Source organism: Athene noctua, chromosome 13, assembly GCF_965140245.1.
Source record: "Athene noctua chromosome 13, bAthNoc1.hap1.1, whole genome shotgun sequence".
NCBI lineage: Eukaryota > Metazoa > Chordata > Aves > Strigiformes > Strigidae > Athene > Athene noctua.
In genome coordinates this window covers 21,634,365-21,651,809 of record NC_134049.1, presented here as the reverse complement: position 1 = coordinate 21,651,809, position 17,445 = coordinate 21,634,365, and the positions used below count along the sequence as shown (strand labels likewise).

Sequence of the window (17,445 nt, the reverse complement as noted above, 5' to 3'; positions counted from 1 at the left end):
TTTGAAATGATTGGCTGTTGTTACTTTGCATGAACCTTTCTGTAGCTTATTCATCTGATACCAGTCTGCTCTAGTGATTGTCAGCTAAGGATCTCCGAATCCCAGGTGCTTCTTCCTGGGTATATGGAATTGAGTGATGGAGTCAAAGGGGCTTTTTTCCCTCACTTCACCTGAAAACTGAACTGTTAAATTGTCATGTTTCTCCAGCATCTCAAAGACTAGATGTTTGTGTCTCAAACCCTGGTGGTCTTGAGTTCTTTCTAATATTGATGCTTCTTCTTTGCTATGGGTGTTCTTGGCCTTCCCGTCCCCCCTGCCCCCCCTAAATTTTAACAGCATGTTTTTCAGATAGTTAATCAAGTGCTGTGTTCAAGCAGTGGAGGTGGCTTCACACTGAAGACATGACCCTGTAGATATGCAGGTGGATGAAAGAACGTAGAATTGTTTGGCATGAAGATGCTCTGATTTTTTGACTTTGTGCAGCCTGCCTGACCTACCTTTGTTTTGCCCAGCTGCCCTCGTTTCTCCACATTGCCTCTGTATTTGTACCTGTATTTGCCTAGAGAAGAGGAGGTTGTCCACTTGGTTCAGAGGCCATATGTATGGAAACCCACCACCAGTTGCATGGTGGTTCAACATCTGGTGAAGAAATAGCAAATATATTGGCCCCAGCTGTGTCAGTAGCAGTCAAACAGTTGGGCTGGAGTTGAGCTGGGTATAAAAGAGCAAATCTTGGTGGGATCTCTTGTTTTGGGGATGGAGGAACACCCTGTGTGGGAAGGTTAATGTGGTTGGAGCCTGGGCTAATACAAGCAGGGCACTGGATGCCAGTTAGGCCGCCTCTGGTTCAGCAGCCGAAATCTGATAAGGGGCTGCTGTCAGCCTCACTTATTGAGGAGGGAAGCAGAAACTTGATGGCGTTTCAAGGGGTGCAGATAAGAAGTGGGCCTCCTGTCAAATAGAGCATGATTAATTACCCTCTATCCTGGCTCCTGCTTTGATAGGAGTGTCTAATGGTCTGCAGGCTTGCGGATCAGGTGGTGACATTCCTGTTGGGAGGTGAGAATGCCTGCTGTGGAAGTGCCATGCGTAGGGAGAGATTAGATCAGTGGTGGCACGGGCAGGGAGGAAGAAGGGAGAGGTGGTTTCCCTTCAGCATACCTTTGCTTTTTATTCTAACATGGAGTGAGTGCTCAGGACAGGCTCAAACCAAATCAACAAATAAAACCTATACAAAGGGGCTGGGGTGGCTGAACAGGCAGCTTTGCATGAAGCCAGCCAGGGTTCGTCCTTGGAGAGGAATTCAGGCAAACCAGGAACTGAGGTAGTGCAGGGTTCAAGTTGTTTTACTTGTATGCTACACTGCTGATTTGCTGTTGAACTGAATTTTACCCCTGTTTAGCCTGGGTGATGGGGAGATCATTCATACCAAGTAATTACTCTGTCTCCCTTCAAAGAAACCTGAAGATCTCTTCAAGATTTGGTTCAAAATTTTTTTAGATCACTGAGGACTTCCCCAGTCTTCTGAGGAAAACCTGTTGTTTTGGCTGTCTGATATTTCTCTTTTGAACACAGAGTGAAAAGTGAGGAAGGAGCAGCTCTTTCCTTACCTGTACAGGTCATGGCTTAAAAATGCCCCCCCTTTATGCCTGTTTTTCACTCCAGAGTGTGCTTTATTGTAGTTGGAATGTTGCTCTGCAGAATAAATATTTGGGATTCTCACCTTCTTTGTTCCTTACTAAAAAATGGACACTTCTGAAAGTAAATTGGATAGGAAAAAATGGGAGGTGATTGAAAAAGTAGTGCTCCAGGCTGGGTATAATTAACTGCTCTTTGTCTCTTACATGCAGGACAAGTCGTGGCTTAGGCTGCTTGCTGGTGGGGAACTCCCTGCAGTAGGCATGGCTCAGCACAGGGAGAGGAGAGTGGCCCTTGGCAGGGGATCTCCATCATGGAGGACTCACAAAACTGAGCAAACCCCTGCAAAACGACAGGGGACTTCTTTTCTATAATTTGGTTAAGAATGGTCTCAGGGACAGTTCTAGTTTAACATCAGTCTGCATCTTCAGATTTAGATCCAACTCTGAAATCTGGCTAGGGATAAAGAACAGGAAAAAAAAACCACCTTGGGCAGCATTCTTAGATAGGTGAGGGAGGTGTTGGTCCAAAGCTTAGTTCTCCTTCAGGAAATGGGAAGGCTGAGCCCCAGCACTGAGTGGCTGTTGCTGCAGGGGAGTGGAGCCTGTGTGTGCTGCTGGCTCAGCCCATGTCCCTTCCCCAGATATTGGTTCATTGCCGAGAGATGTAAAAACAGTCATTCAAAGATTATCTAGGGTTTACAGCTTCCTCAGTCCCTTCTTAAATAGCTCTTAAAGAACAAAAATCAAACAGTTGCTCCTTTTGCCTCTCCAGCACAGGGGACATAGGGGACATTCAAGCCTATCCATATAACCCCTTTAGGCTTCTGTTATGTCTGCCTGAAACAGAAGAGGCTTTTGAACAGGGTGAAACAGCTTGGCAGAGGGGGCTGCTTATTTCCCTTGAAGGACAGAGATGTTTATAGCTACAGTCAGGTTTCCTCCAGGGAAACTCTTTATTCCAGAAATCTGAATTGTAGTTACAGCTGTCTTTCCCTTCACAAAGCTGGGAGCCCATGGGCTATGGGATGATTCCTCTTTCTCCTTCCAGAGTTTGCCTGCCCTAGAGTTTGTCTTCCTGGGGTCTCCCTTGCTCATCAACTATGTATTATCCCTTTTCCAGTGGAAACAGACTCCTTGTGTCCCACCCTTTGGCTGATTCCTTGCAGGAATGGCCCATATTTACATAGCTGGAGTTATAGTTTAAGGAAGAAAAGTCGTTTACCAAGAAAATGAGGCGAGGAGCCAGTCATCTTCCTTGCCCTCCTCTCAAGTTGGGCAAGGCTTCCGGCTCTTTGCAAGCACAGTTCGTACAGCATTTCTCAGAGCCGGCAGAATAGAGAGGCTTGAAAGTACAGTAAAATGAGTTTGCCATCAAAAGGCAACAAGTCTTATGCTGTGCCCCCGGCTGCTGACCTTTCCCTCTGGAATTCTCCCCTCTGACCTCTGGATCATTAATCCTGATGCTGCCAGATGACAGTAATCCATCATGGCCCCTGACAAGCCTTGCAGCCGCCTGTGAAAGGATCCGCTCGGCTTCAGCATCCAATCGTCCCATGATACTCGTTTTTCAGCCTTTCCTGTTTGAGCACTGGGGGTTTCCAATAAAGACTTTATCGCCTTGCCTTTCCTCGGAGAGGGGCTGGGGGAGGAGAGGGCAGTGAGAGCAGCTTCTTGGCTCCTTTGCAGTCAGATCCTATGAAACATGCAGAGCCCTGGCTTGCTCTGAAAAGTACAGTTAATTTACCAGGTCCAAACCCTAAATCATTCTTCACTAACTCTGGGGGAATATTACTTGGAGTGGTACTATGAGAAAGCATGGGAGGAAAATTGCATCTCCATGGTCAAATGGTAGGAGGAAGGGAAGTAGTTTTGTGCCTGCTGTAAAGTTTATCAGCCTACATAAAGAAATCTTGGGGGGGGGGGGGGGGGGGGGGAGGGAAGCTATAGATTTTTAGCTTAGTTTATAAAGCTACGAATTAAATTTCAGGGCACTTTGGTCTGTGGGTCTTGTTTAAAAGCAAACTTCAGGAAGGGAAGGTGTCAAAGGGGTAGTAATATGAGGCAGGGAGGTCAGATCTGATTGCTGTTTTGACTCCAGCTATGAGCAGGCTCTCTGGAAATAGATTTAAGCCTTTATTTCCCACTGATGTAGATAATGTTTGTCCCTTTCACAGGAGCATTTGGATAAATACACTTGGAACTTTTCAAACGCTGAGATAGGAGAATCAGAGAAGAGTAAAACTGCTTAGGATAAATGCAGAATAAGTGTGTATATATACAAGTATAATATAAAAGTAGATATTTCCTTATACTTCTGTATTAGCAGCTTGTTTGCCTGAGGAGCCTTATTCATGATTGTTCCCTTTCGCTCTCCATCTGGTCACTGTCCAAAGAGAGCTGGATGAAAGTCTCTTCTGGACAAGTTAATGCTATTCCCTAAATTGGATTGGGGAAAAGTGGGTGGCTTTGAGCAAAGGAGTGGAGGGAGAGGGTCTTGAGGCTTTGCTGGCAATGCAGTGCCACTTAGGACAACCCCATCTTTCCTTGCTGCTGGGGCAGAACTGCTAAACTCTTAATGAAGGGGCATTTTGGTGTGGAAAAAACCCACCCCTGGCTCTTCCTAGAAACCTCTGAGATAAGTATTTCCCTGCTTTTCACCTGGAGTGGGCTGGGTGTGACTCTGGTTACCGTGGCTCAGCTGATGAATGATAACTTAAGGCTGGTAACATGATCACTCCCGGCCCTCTGTGTGTCTGAAATGACGCTGTTAGTATGCTCTTAATCTTTGCAATAACACACCGAGACAAAATGGTGGCTGAGGAAAACCCGAAGCAAACTGAGGATTGCATTTACACAGGCTGGCCTTTTGGGAGGGACCAGCTCCTGGCTTCGGGGGACGGGCTGGGATGGATGGAGCCACAGGGCATTTAAACAGTTTGGAAACGTCTCTATCTCTGCTCCCTGAGGGAACTGTTGTCTCTGAAGTGCAGGAAGAGGATCTGATGCAGTTTGTGAAATTACTGCTTTGTGGACTTTTCTGTTGTGAACAGGGAAGGGGTTGTTTAGACAAGGCAAGGAAAGGAGGATATGATAGATATAAAATGACAGAGCATGCAAACCGAGCCTGATCAGGTTGCTCTTTATGTTTTCTTACTGTTTAAGAGTTAGTAACTTGGTGAAATTGAAGGCAGCCCTTTTAAAAAGTTTACTTTTTCTAGCCAACATCTCATTAACCTGTGTGAATTGGAACCATGAGCTAATGCATAACAGACTTCAAAAAGAAAAGAGAGGAAAAAAAAAAATTACACTTACATGTATAATGAGGACATCTGCAGAGCTGAGCTGAAGTCCTTTTCACTAAACAGAATAAACTCCATTTATAAGGGCCATAAACTGCTCTGCTTCGGGGCATTAACCGAATCGCTGGCTGATGAGCAGTGGCAGAAGTCTCCCCTGTGGGTTGGGTATTCCATAATTGTCCATTAGAGCGCTTCGCAGGCTTTCCTGTAAAGGCTGGTGCTGACCATTGTGGTAGGCAGGATACTGACCTCAGATGGACGGCTCTTTGATCCAGGACAGTATTTCCTACGCAAAATAAAAGGTTTGCTACATCAGCACTTTTCCCCCTCTTCCTCTCCTTGCCTAAATCTCATTAGTTTGACCTTTTCAAACCCTGCACGCTTTATCACTTTAAGGTGCTGCTAAAAGGGCACTGTCAGGTTAAAAGTCAGATTTTCTTACCTCTGTTAACCCACCAGATGACAAAACTGAACAGGAAGGATAGAGCTGTTTCCCTGTCTGCCCCCTCTATCCTTGCAAGGATAGAGCAGGACCTTGTTCTGGGCTCCAGCAAGTGCTTGGATGCCCACTGCTGCTCAGAGCAGCCACGAGGATGCCTGGCTTTGCAGTGTCAGCCATCGGGCACGCCAATGCTCTGTTACACTGCTCGTTTGTTCACCTCCACCATCAACACAATTTCTGAGGCTTTCTCACAACATTACTGCTCCAGCAGCTGGGTTGCAGTTGCTACCAAGGTACACGTGTGGCCTCATCAGCGTGTCATTTGGGAGCGTGTTTGGGGAGAAGGAGTGGGAGGGTGAAAATGATTTGTCAGAGCAGAAGCTGTAGCAAAATGTTATACACATGCTTGAGAGGGAGGACAGAGGTAAATGTACAGGGGGAAGAGTGATGCTCTCAAGAGTCATGTACCCTTTTCTGTTGCTGTTCCCAGGCAATACAGGGTAGCAAATCCTGGGGAGTGAGGGAGCTGAATCCCAACATAGCTCAAGTTGCCTGGCTGCTCAGCCCCTTCCTGAGCACAAGCAATACAGATTTTTATCTGAGATTGCCCTGGGAGCTCATAAAAAATGATTCCTCTGTGCTGCTTTCTCACCCCTAGGATTGAATAGTCCCTACTTCCCCTCTTTCTATTTTAGAAGTTGCTCTTAGCTGCAGGTTATTATTTGTCTGATAATTGCTTTTGCCTACAGGAAAGGATTTTTCATGAAAAGGACGTGCCATGTAGCTACACTTCTCTGGCTTATTTACTCACCCATTGAGAGGTCTCAAGTCAGGCTACAAATAGAGTTGCCTGAATTTCTTATTAGAAAGAAGATCGATAGCCCCCAACCTGCCGGTTTTCTTGGCCTCATTTTCTTTCTGACTCCATTCCCTGCTGTTTCCCTGCAGGAACTCCCATCAATCGGATCCCCATCATGGCAAAGCAGATCCTGGATCTCTACATGCTCTATAAGCTGGTGACGGAGAAAGGAGGGCTGGTGGAAATCATCAACAAGAAGATCTGGCGAGAGATCACCAAAGGCCTTAATCTGCCCACATCCATCACCAGTGCTGCGTTCACCCTTCGAACCCAGTAAGTCCAGAAGGTCTAACAGCATGGATGTGAACGCAGAGTGGGGACTGGGGAGTGCCACCGCGGTGGAAAAATGGAAAGACTAAGTTCTACTCTGTGGCCAGTGAGGAGCTGATAAATTCCTTTATTCATCCCTCTCAACCAAGGCTTGCAGTTTTTCCTTTCTATTCCTTCTCTTGTTTTTCTTCCTGAACTCGTTCCCCTTGCATCTCTACAATCCCAGCACAATATCACATTGCCTTGTTCTCTGCGCTCTGCACCTCCCTCCATCCTGTGCCTTCCTTGCCTCTTCAGAGCTTAAACACCTCGGGGCAAGGAGGGACTTGCTCTGTCTCTGGAGAGCACTTGGCACAGTGAGGAGGGAGGGAGGCCTCCTGATTTGTAGGCATTGAGTATTAACTTGATCATTTAATGTTATCACCACTACGTTGTGGAAACTTGCATTCAGTGCCTACTTCCTGTGAGGATTGCTTTCCTGACCTACAGTACCTCCTATTGATTAGGCAAGCAAAAAAAAAGGAAGAAAAAGCAGAATAAGCAGAGGAAAAAGAATGGCAAAAGTAAAACCTATTGTAAAATTCAAGCAACAGGGCAAGGCTGTGCTTTAGTGATTTGAGCATGGAAGACTGGGCTCTGGGAATCCACACCCAGCTCTTAAGCAGACTTGGTTTTCTTGGAAGCTGTTAGAGCCCCGGATCCCAAGGAGGGAAGCTCCTTCCCATTTCTACAGCTTTTGGTACAAACAGGCTGTCTCCTGCAAACGTGTGTGCCAGAATTCAGCAAAAACATGAAGACTTGGTGCTGGCCAATACAGATGACTTGGACACGGGTAATTCCTCAAACTTCCTTCCTTGCATTAAGTGTTACAGTCCAAGATCTTACCGTTTAAGATGTTATCTCCATTGTGAAGGAATTCTGGATTTTTCTTTTCTGCCCTTGTGTGTGTAGTAGTATGTAACTATGTGCTTCCCTGTAAACATCGAGTAAATTCAAAGTTTTTGAGAGCTGTGCTTCACACCCAGACTGCTCAGTAGTTACCAAATTAATATGCTGAGAGACTCCAGATCTGTGGAGGAACTCAGAAAGTCTTCCTGAATGCAGTGCTTGTTGCTGTAGCCTATAATTGCATGCTCTACTGAGAACCCTACTTGAGTTTCCCTGTGCTCACCTCTCTCCCAGGTACATGAAGTACCTATATGCCTACGAATGTGAGAAGAAATCCCTCAGTTCTCCTGCTGAGCTTCAGGCTGCAATTGATGGCAACAGGCGGGAAGGCAGGCGGCCCAGCTACAGCTCCTCTTTGTTCAGCTACTCGCCCACCACCACAGGGCCTCCTTCCCTCCTGTCTCCCCCAAAGATTCGCTTCCCCATCATCGGTGTCGCGCCAGGCAGTGGGACCAGCAATCCTCGGGTGTCTCCAGCAGCTGCGGTCAGAAAAGGTCAGCTACTTTTACTTGCAGCAAAGAGGGTGGCGGGCTTAGGAGATGCAGGCACTGAAACACAGATATTTTCTATTTTGTCCACCCAGGCTGCTTTGGAGTTGAGAGCAGTGGGACTTGGGTTTGCATAATATTCTGCCTGTGGTTTAAACCTTTGTGTGCTTGCATTTGGAAGGGCTGTGGGAGGGACTAAGTGACTCCTTCCTTTTCTAGGTGATGGTGTGCCCTTGACTGTGTCTATGCCAAATCGTATTGCTGTGCCAGTGACCTTGGCTAGCCAGCAGGCAACTGTGGCAGCAAGAACAGCCACCCTGGAGCAGCTGAGGGAGAGACTGGAGTCGGGAGAGCCTCCAGAGAAGAAGGTCTCGCGGATGACGGAGGAGGAGCAGCGGCTTGTCCAGCAGGCTCTTCAGCGCAACCTGTTCAGCATGGCACGGCAGATCCCCATGAAGATCAAAATCAATGGCAAGGGTAAGCCTCTAGGTACACCAAAGGTCTTTGCAGGCTGTAGCAGGGAGGGCACCGCCCCCAGTCTAGGGTATGCTTGTTGATGCATAATCCAGCATCATCTGAATCCAGCCTCGGTTCAGAAGCACCCTGGCTATGTTCAGAAAGCTCCACATCTAAACTGATAAAACCCGCTTGACCCTTACTCTGAGTGTATGACCTATGTTGATCACAGTGGGATTGCTTCAGGACTCAAGCTGTTTCGTCTCTACAGAATGTGCAGTGTGGAGAACTGCCAGTTTCGGTTGATGGGAGCTCAGTTGCCCTTGCAGCAGTGCTCTGTTGCATGCTCTAAGTATGCCCCTTCCTTCATGGGAAGCACGTGGGTTGGCTGAAATTGCTTTGGGCCACATATCTGACCCCCTCACGGTTAATACCTGGGGTACACTTCAGGTCCAAGAGCGTGGTGTAGCCTGGCCAGAGGCAGCTCTGCCATTCTGCAGTCAGTAGGATGACTTCTGGAGGGGAAGGCCGTCATGTGCCAGATGCTCAGCTTTCCCCCCACCCTGCTTTCATCGGAGCCTCATGCCAGCACTGTGCTGCAGGGAATGATTTTTCTGTCCTTTCCTGGACAGGAACCCTTTTAATTGATTATGAAAGTACCAGCTTTTTTTCCCTATGGGTAGCAGTCTGCAGGAAGAGAGATGTCCAGCTTTTAGGAATCCTTTGTCAGGTGTGATGAGGAGGCCACAAAGACCTGTGTATCTGCAGGGGGCCTGACACATCCCAGGGCTTTTATCGAGTCAGGTGATTTCTGCCAACATCTGCTGCTGCTCTACGGACAGCCTGCAGGCAGAAAACTCCTGGCAAGGCTGGGTTAGAAGGTCACGTATAAGCAGCATTCATGGCCTGGGAAATGCACTCCTGAAATGCTTTGTAAAAGGGGAGTCACCCTGTAAAGGTCACATTGTCAGAATCAATACTGTTATACAGTGGCTTCAAAAGCTGATTAAGTGCTGTGGCTCCCTTACCTGTCCCGGGGCTGCACTTCCCTGGACGGCAAAGCCTCAGAAAATTTCAGTCCCAACAGCTGCTTCCTCCAAACCTTTTGATCCATTAAAATTAAAGGTCTCAGACCCCCTATTAATTGTACATTTGAATGTAGGCACAAGGCCAGGCAAGTCTGGCACAGCTTAGAAGAAAGGGAAGAGCTGTTCTTGAGGCCTTCACTAGCTGTGCTGGTAAACACTTAATTGAGATGCTTTGCCAGAAATATATATGGCAAAGGGTCAAAGCAGGTTCCTCTTTGAAGTAGTATCAGCTTGCTGCAGAGTTAAATGGGATTGGGACTTAACATCACAGTTCCTGACAGCTACATGTCCACCTGAATTTCGCATTTACATAAAAACAAAACAAAAACAATAGTAGTGAGCAAAAGGGAATACAAATTTTATCAAGTAATGTTCATTCCCTTTCATCTCACTTTATATTTTTTTTTTCTCTTTGCCCTGAACTTCCTAAATCAAAATGGTAGGAACAGTTCTGGTCTCTACAAATAGTAACAGGCTGAGGACTGAGCCCTAAGGATTCAATGATGCTGTTTCCAGCTTTGTGAGCTGATTGTGGGACAGTCAGTCCTGTCTTTTGTGCCCTAATTTTCCCAATTGCAAAATAAGAGTAACATTGTGCTTTGTAAAGTGTTCTGAGAGGCGCTTTTGAAAAGCACCGCGTGAGCTTATGGTACCTTGATAGCAACGTTTAGGTTAAATGTTACCAACGTCCTTAGCGTGCTTTGCAGGGACAGCGGACTTGCTGTCCCAGCAGACTTGAAGGGAGCTACAAAGATACATTTTGCGTGCAATGTCAGAGCCTGAGCAGACTGTCTGCGTGATCTCTCTCTGTTTTAGTAGCCCAGTGCCCCAAAACCAACATGGGGTGGGCTGGTGGCCACGATATGGCTCTGCACACTGTAAGCGGAGCAGCGGTCCTGCAGCCCAGGCTCTCCCCTACAGGGTGCTTAGGGTGGTCTCCAGGGGAGTTTGATGTTCAGCTCCTCTTAAACATCGGTGCAAATTGAACCCCTGCTCTGCACTGATGCTTCCAGAGCTGCCCGTTACGACTTAGAAAAGACTCTCCAGGCTGAGGACACAGGGAAACCCCCCCCCGGGTTTCACAGGCACTGTAGGGCCGCCAAACGTAATGTTGCTGTGTTTGAGCCCCTGGTGCTGTGGGTAGTCCCCTCCCTCCAGCGGCCACTGGAGCTGCTGCAGTCAGGCCTCTGCACGGGGAGTCACACCAGCTCCCCAAAAACCTGCCACCCTCAGGGAAGGGGTAGGCGACTGTGCATGTGCTCCCAGGCTGCTGCAGGCAGCACCACAATTCAGCCCGTTCAAATATGGTCTTGTCGTGCATGCTGGCAGCTTTTCTTCGGAGAGGATGTTAATTTGGCCCTCCAGTGTGTGTCAGAGGGATTTGCAAATGCCGGTGGGTTCCCAGCCTACCCTCAGTTTACACTGAAGCACTTGAACACCTTTGTAGACTTTTAGCAGGACTGGAAGGGGACACTGTGGGGATTTCCTCCCCAGAGAGGAGGCAGGAGGAAGGCTGTGTACACCTTTGATCACCTCTGGATAGTGCAAGGAACAGGATAGTTCCTCTCTAACTCTGCATCTCTTCTTTCTTGAAAGAAGATAAACCAGACTCGGCAGCAGCAGCAGCACTGAATTTGTCACCTAACGGCATCGGGAGTATTAACATGTCGGTGGAGATTAACGGCACAATTTACGCTGGTGAGAAAGAACTGCTCCTGGGGATGGGTACAGAGCCAGGCTGGTGGTGCAGAGCAGGACGTGGAGAGGGTGGTGTGCTCCTGGGGGATGGTCTTTGCCAAAGCACAACACGTGCAACCTGTCTGGCTTAGGCTTAGAAACATGGCTTAGATTTCTTTTTTTTTTTTTTTTTTTTTTTGGTCTTAGATAGTCAAGATGAATGCCCTTTCCTTTTGGTGGTGGTGGCCGTATTTTTAAAATCTAAGGGAAGAGATTTCTATAGAAGTGTTAGTAGGAAGTGTTATCCCTCTTCTCCTGCTGAGGAGTGGCTTTACTTGGCTTTTCCTCACGATCCTCTGGGAAGCACGAATTGTTGTCCCCTGTACTCTGCTCAAGCCATTTCACTTCTGCAGGTCACACACACATGCACCCTTGGGCAGAGCCCAAGTGGGAGGCCTTGGCACTGCAGTGCGGTGGCAGTTACTTCTCTCCTCCCAAGGTTTGGGATCTTCTGTAAGCACAACATCCCTGACAGAACCTGCCAGAAGAAGTCCCGGGGATCCCTTCCTACACCCTCATCGCCACTGACCCTCTGATCTGCCTCCAAGTCTTTCACTGAGCCCCTATCTGTTAGGATGAAGTCTCTAGGGTTGGACAGCCTGCCATTTGCTCTGTACCCCTCTCCTTCTCAGCCTTGCCACCCTGTGGTCCCAGTAACCCTTTTCGTTCCCTCTCTCTGCCTTGCAGGAGTGCTCTTCGCCCAGAAGCCAGTTGTCCATCTCATTGCAGGCTCCAGCACCCAGAGTTCCTGCAGCAGCAGCAGCAGCTCCCACTGCTCTCCCAGCCCTACCTCATCCCGGGGAACCCCCAGCGCAGAGCCCTCCACCAGCTGGTCTCTCTGATGGTCGGCCGAGCCTGCTGTCTCTCACACTGGCCTCCGGCAGCTCTTCCTCTCTGCTCTTGGCAGGGAGCGAGCCGGGAAGGAGTCGCACAGATTACCTCATCTCAAGGAACCTGCTTTTGTGGTTGGCCAACGGCAAGATGATGATGATGCTGAAACCTTTCCATGCCAGCGAGTTTTTCTTCGTCGTCTGTTTGTCCAGCCTTTTTCTTTGTTCTCCCCTTTCTTCCTCCCTTTTGCTTTTTTTTTTCTTCCTCCTCCTCCCAGGGTTTGCTGTGTTCCTGTTGGGGGGTGGGATATGGAGGTGGGGGGCATGCCTGGCGTTTTTCAATCAGGGATCATCTCTAGGAGCTGCGGGTGGAGAGATGGCTGAGACGTCACCAAGGCAGGTGGAAAGAGCTGGAGCCGGGGGAGGGAAACTTGGTTCTCCTCGAACCAGTAGCCACAAGGACTCTTCCCACAAAACAGCTCAGTGTATTGACAATCCTAAGAGCCAGCGGGGTGCCTTGCCCCTGTCCTCCCGTGGCTTGTGCTGCAGAAGGCCGTGTGGCTGCAGAGCAGGCGAGCTTCCTCGCTTCCCTTCAGGCTCTGTTGTGGTCCGGTGTTTGTATGTCCTCCCCTAGAACACGTGCTCTTGGCTCGTGAGCATCCTTTCCCCTTTCTGAGGTCTTGGTGAGAGGGGGGAAGGACTTTCTCACCGCTGTGTTTGACCCATAGACACATTAAAAACCTCTCAATCAGCTGCTTCGTTCTCCTGGCTGGTGCTGGCCTCTCCCCGACTGTTGCCTTCTTCAGGCTTTCAGCCAAGTTTTAAATCCCCTCAACCTTGTCCTTGAGGAACTCATCCCTCTGACATTTACCCTGGCAGCCTGAATTTACTGTGGCTTGGTGTTTCTTTGCTCCTCTGCTCCCTTGACACGAAAGGGCTCTCATTTAGGTTGAGCTCAGCTTCCTGGAGCAACTTCCTTCGTGTAAGGTGTCGTTCAGTAGCTGCTGGAAGCTCTCCGCATCCGTGTGCTGAGAAAATAGAAGATGAGATTTGAAATCTTAACTCCGTTAAGTGGGGCCATGGGGGTGTGCAGGTATTGCAGTTAATGTTACACGTGCGTCTTTTCGCTGGTCTCTGAACAAGCCTGCAGAAGCCCAGTCCCCTTCAGATTGTACGTGAGCGAAAAGAAAGTGGATCTCAGTTGAGTAAGACCTTCTGCTCTCCTAGGTGGAAGCAGAGAAAAGGAAAACAAGCCTTTCCTTGCCCTTTCCCCTCAAGCCTCCAGCTGAAAGCAAGTGAAGGCTGGCCCTGGCTCTCCTGTGTCTGGAGCCAGCCAAGCTGACTTAGTGACTCCATGGACTCAGGTCCTGCTCAGGTGGCCTCATTCTGTCCCCTCTCTTCTGGCCTTTCCCACACATGCTTTCCCCAGCTTGGAGATCAGGTCCAAGCACCATCCATCCTGCCCTGGTGACGTCCTTCCCATCCTTCAGGCCCAAGTCAGGTTTTTTTGAGCAGTTGAAATACCTCAGATATGTACTTGTTGTTGGGTTTTTTGTTTGTTTGGGTTGGTTTTTTTAACCTCTTCAGGAAGTATTGGCATATCTTATTGCTTGTTTTTTATATGTGGTTTTGCTGACATTGTGTTGTTTGTTTTTTATTTTTAATTGTATCACCAAAGACAGGAAAAAAAAAAAAAGGCTGAGCAAAGGAGCAGTGGCTTCCCCATCCTTTAGGCCAGCAGAAGACAAGCTGAACAGCGTTGTCCCAGGACATGTGCATGACACAGGTAGAGGTAGGAACAGAGAGCAAGAGTGACTGCTTACTTAAAAGATCTGTCCTTCATGTTGGACACAAGGGTGTCTCTGAAGTCCCTATTATTTTTCTGAGCTCCAGGATCTGTTCTTACTTTAGCCAGGCTGCTCAGTGCCGCGGGGCAGTGATGGCACCGCTTATGCTACTGACTGGCCGAGCCTCTCGCAGGAAGGTGGTTTCTGGCCCCTGGAAGCACAGCTTGGTCTCGTGGTGCTGCACCCAACCCCCTCCTCAGCTGTGCTGGGGCTTTGCTATCCCAGACCCAGCTAATTGTGTCTGCGATCAGACGAAGCCATGCTGAGCAGCCTTTGAGAGAGGCGCCAAGATAAGAAGCCGCTCTAGTTTTTCACCTGTATGTAGGCGCCTGTGTAACAACCACCTGAGCTAGTAGGTATATTACAATCTAAGTGAAAACCGTGTTGTAACTCCAGAGGTTCAGCCTGCTAAAAATCCGTTTCCTGGAGTGTGCTGGGTGAGTTGCCATGTGTCACAGCAGTAAGAGGAGTCACCTTTTGTGTGCTGCCCCAGGTGAGCAGAGCTGGTGGGAGTGTTTAGCTCTCTGCAGGATGGGAGGCTTGAGGTGCTGTGGCTGGTAGAGGCTGTGCCTGCCTGCCTGCACTGCTGAGCCCAGGCTTAGCCTAGAAGAGTGGCTTGGTTATGGCTGGAATAGTTAATTGCTTATTTTATACTACTGAAAAGAGCATGGCTTTAAAAGTCACCGGGCCAGATACTACCACAGGAAAAGCCTCATCAGCAGCCTGAGGATTGGACTTAAAAACATACGTAGTAAACAAAATGAATAATCCTTCCTTTAAACTCTCAAATGTCAGGTTCTCCTTTTTAATCCCCCAGCACTACTTGGCTGGGCCACTGCTCTGCCCTTGGGAGCTGAGGTTTGTGTAAGCCACAGGCGGGACCTCCCGGTTGCAAGAGGCTCTATGCTCTATAGGTTAGTTTATACACGATGATTTGAGTTATCCTGCTGCCCGGCAGCGTGAGGATTTGGTGGGCGGAGGAGGAGGAAGGTGGGTGAGAATGCACATGTCCTGCGACGGGTGCTGCTCCCAGGGGTCCCATCTCCAGCCGCTGCCAGCGGGAGCAGTGACCACTCGCCCGCCCGGCCGGGGAAGCGGAGCTGCTCTTTGGCTGCAGGGCGTTTGCTTGGCAGATCCCGCAGGCCTCCACAGCATTTCATCCTCGCAGGCTTGAAGAGGATTTTCCAGACTCTGGGGCTCGTTCAGATTGTTTTTTTTTTCCCTTTTTTGTTCTTTTTTTGGTTGTTTGGGTTTTTTTTCCATTTGGGGGTGGGATTGGGGGCTGTTTCCTACAAGTGGGACTGGGGCACTTTTTGCTTTTCCTTATGCTTTCTTCTCTGGTCCTGGGGAGCAGAGGTTAGTAATGGGTGGTTTTGCTTATGTATCACATGCTAACATTGTGTTTTCTTGCACAGAAAGGCACTCGAATCACTGAACTGCTAAACAGCTTTGACACTACTAGAGTATTAATGTTTATAAGCTTTACACAACTAGACTGGAAATAGACAGGGACTAACAGATTGTTTTGTATCCAATTCAGGGAAAGAATCAAGTTGGGATGCGTAACAGATACCTCAGTAAAAATAAGCTGCAACAATAAACTGGTCCTTGCTCAGTACACAATGCAAGGACCAGCCATTCAGACTGTGAAGAGTAACCCTTCCCCTAAGCCTGGCTTTGATACTGGCAGTTGGCTTAATGCGTGTTTCGCTGAACTCCAGATCTCCTACTGAGCTGCCAGGCTTTGGCGACAGGGTTATGGAAACCAGCAGCAGAGACGGGGCGGAGGAGCCGGGAGCCGGGGAAGGCTGAGCAAGGGCAAGGGTGGCGGATCCCCCCCTCTCCCCGGCTCCGCTTCATTTCACTCGACCGTGTTCGATTGTATAGTACTCAGGGGTTTTGATACTGCGGGTAGGACTGTTTCTTGCGTGAAGTGCTCCGCTTTGCAGTGTGGCTAATTCTCTTTCAACTCCAGACCAGCGAAGGTTTTGCAGTGAGCAGCCAAAAAAAAAAAAAGAAAAAAAAAAAGAAAAAAAAAAAGTCCCCAGCTTGCTTCTGTGCAGCCTTGATGCTCCTGTTTCAGGGGGAAATTTGCCAGCTGGGTTTGATGCCCAGCTGGGGTGAAAGAAAAAAAAAAAAGAAAAAACCAAACCTGCTTGTCTCTTCCAGCAGATCCCAGTTTATGCTGGGAAGGCACAAAGATTGTGAGCTGGGAAAGAGGGAAGAGGTGAGGGGGAGGCTGCGCACCTGCTCGGCTCCCAAAGTGAATGTGAACGTGTCACACCAAGTCCTTTTGATCGCTGCCTGCGTGTGTGTGTGCTCCAAACGGATTCAGATCAGAAGATGTTTTCACCAAACAGCTGCAGCAGCCTTGCTACTAGTTTTCTTACCTATTTAAAAAAAAAAAAAAGAAATAAATAAAAAAAAAGAAATGTGATAGCCTAGGCGGTGGATAAATACCTCAACGTCTCCTTCCAACAAGTGTCTGTATATGTTGTTGTTGGGTTTTTTCTATCTTACACGTTATCTGAATGTTTATATTCCAATAAACTTCTACCTCTTCACATGGTGACCCTGCAAGCCTGATTTGTGGCCGCGTTGTTTTGCTAAAGGGCGACTTGTAGATTTCCCAGCCCCTTCTTCATCCTGGGGGAAGTATTCCCAGAGGCTGGGTCAGCCTAGATGAGGTCTGTGTCCCTGGAGGTCTTTCTGCTCCCAATTTGAACCTTTGTGGAGAGAGCTGGGCTGTAAACCTGGTCTGGTGTGATGCAGTTTTGGAGCGGTGGCTGGAATGGAGCCGGGTACCTGGGGGGGTGAAAGGATCAGGCTGGGAAACCTCTACAGCCACTGAAGATGTGAGTTAGGCTGCAGCCCCTTTCCTGGGTGCTGCCCAAGGCTTGCAGCTGCGGCTGTACCTGCTCTGTGTCCCTCACCCAGCCCTGGCTCTCCCCCACGGACAGGCTGGGTCAGGAGCCGCTTTCCCACATCCCTCCCATGTCGCCACCTTCTCTGCACAAAAAGGACTTTGAATGCTTCCAGACGGTTTGGCTATTGACACAGCACCTGATGTTGTTTTTCCAGTCATTGAACCAGTTCAGCAGTTGAAGAGGAACTGCTTTCCAGCCCTTTAGGTACCAGCGTTCCACTACTCAGGTGTCTGTGTGTGTTTTGGGTGGTGGCTGGGTGCTGGGGAGACCCGCAAACACCCACCCCACAGAGGGGGCTGTGGCACACACGGGCTTCCTGCTGTGCTGGGAAACCAGCACGCTGGCTCTGCTTTGAGCATCCCCACTGCCTCTCCGCATATAAAAATCGTACCGTTTTGATTCTGCTACTTAATTTGCTATTTCTTGTCTCTTCCCTGTTACTGTTTAATAAACAGGAGTGGGTTGGTTTTGTTCATTAAGAAGATGCTGTCCTCTTTGGATGTCATCGTAATCGAAGAGTACCTTTACCTAGTCTTTGCATGAACAGCGATCTTCTAATGACTTGGAGCTAAATAACAAAACCAAGTGTGATGCCAGCTGATGGGTGCAGAAGA

At 48.7% G+C, this 17,445-nt stretch overlaps 1 protein-coding gene across 2 annotated transcripts in view; it reads left to right on the top strand.

The window, feature by feature from the left end:
- The window catches only part of ARID3B (AT-rich interaction domain 3B), a 36,671-nt gene extending 20,157 nt beyond the window's left edge, over nt 1-16,514 (top strand). Inside the window, exons 5-9 of one of the 2 annotated variants that reach the window (XM_074917247.1) lie at nt 6,330-6,513; nt 7,693-7,952; nt 8,166-8,423; nt 11,090-11,188; nt 11,915-16,514. In XM_074917247.1, coding sequence (XP_074773348.1) covers nt 6,330-6,513; nt 7,693-7,952; nt 8,166-8,423; nt 11,090-11,188; nt 11,915-12,069 — 956 coding nt within the window. In that variant the 3' untranslated portion in view covers nt 12,070-16,514. Of the gene's footprint in view, nt 1-6,329; nt 6,514-7,692; nt 7,953-8,165; nt 8,424-11,086; nt 11,189-11,914 lie in introns of both variants that reach the window. The other variant, XM_074917246.1, reaches the window with a different exon arrangement.
- The last annotated feature ends 931 nt before the right edge of the window (nt 16,515-17,445 follow it).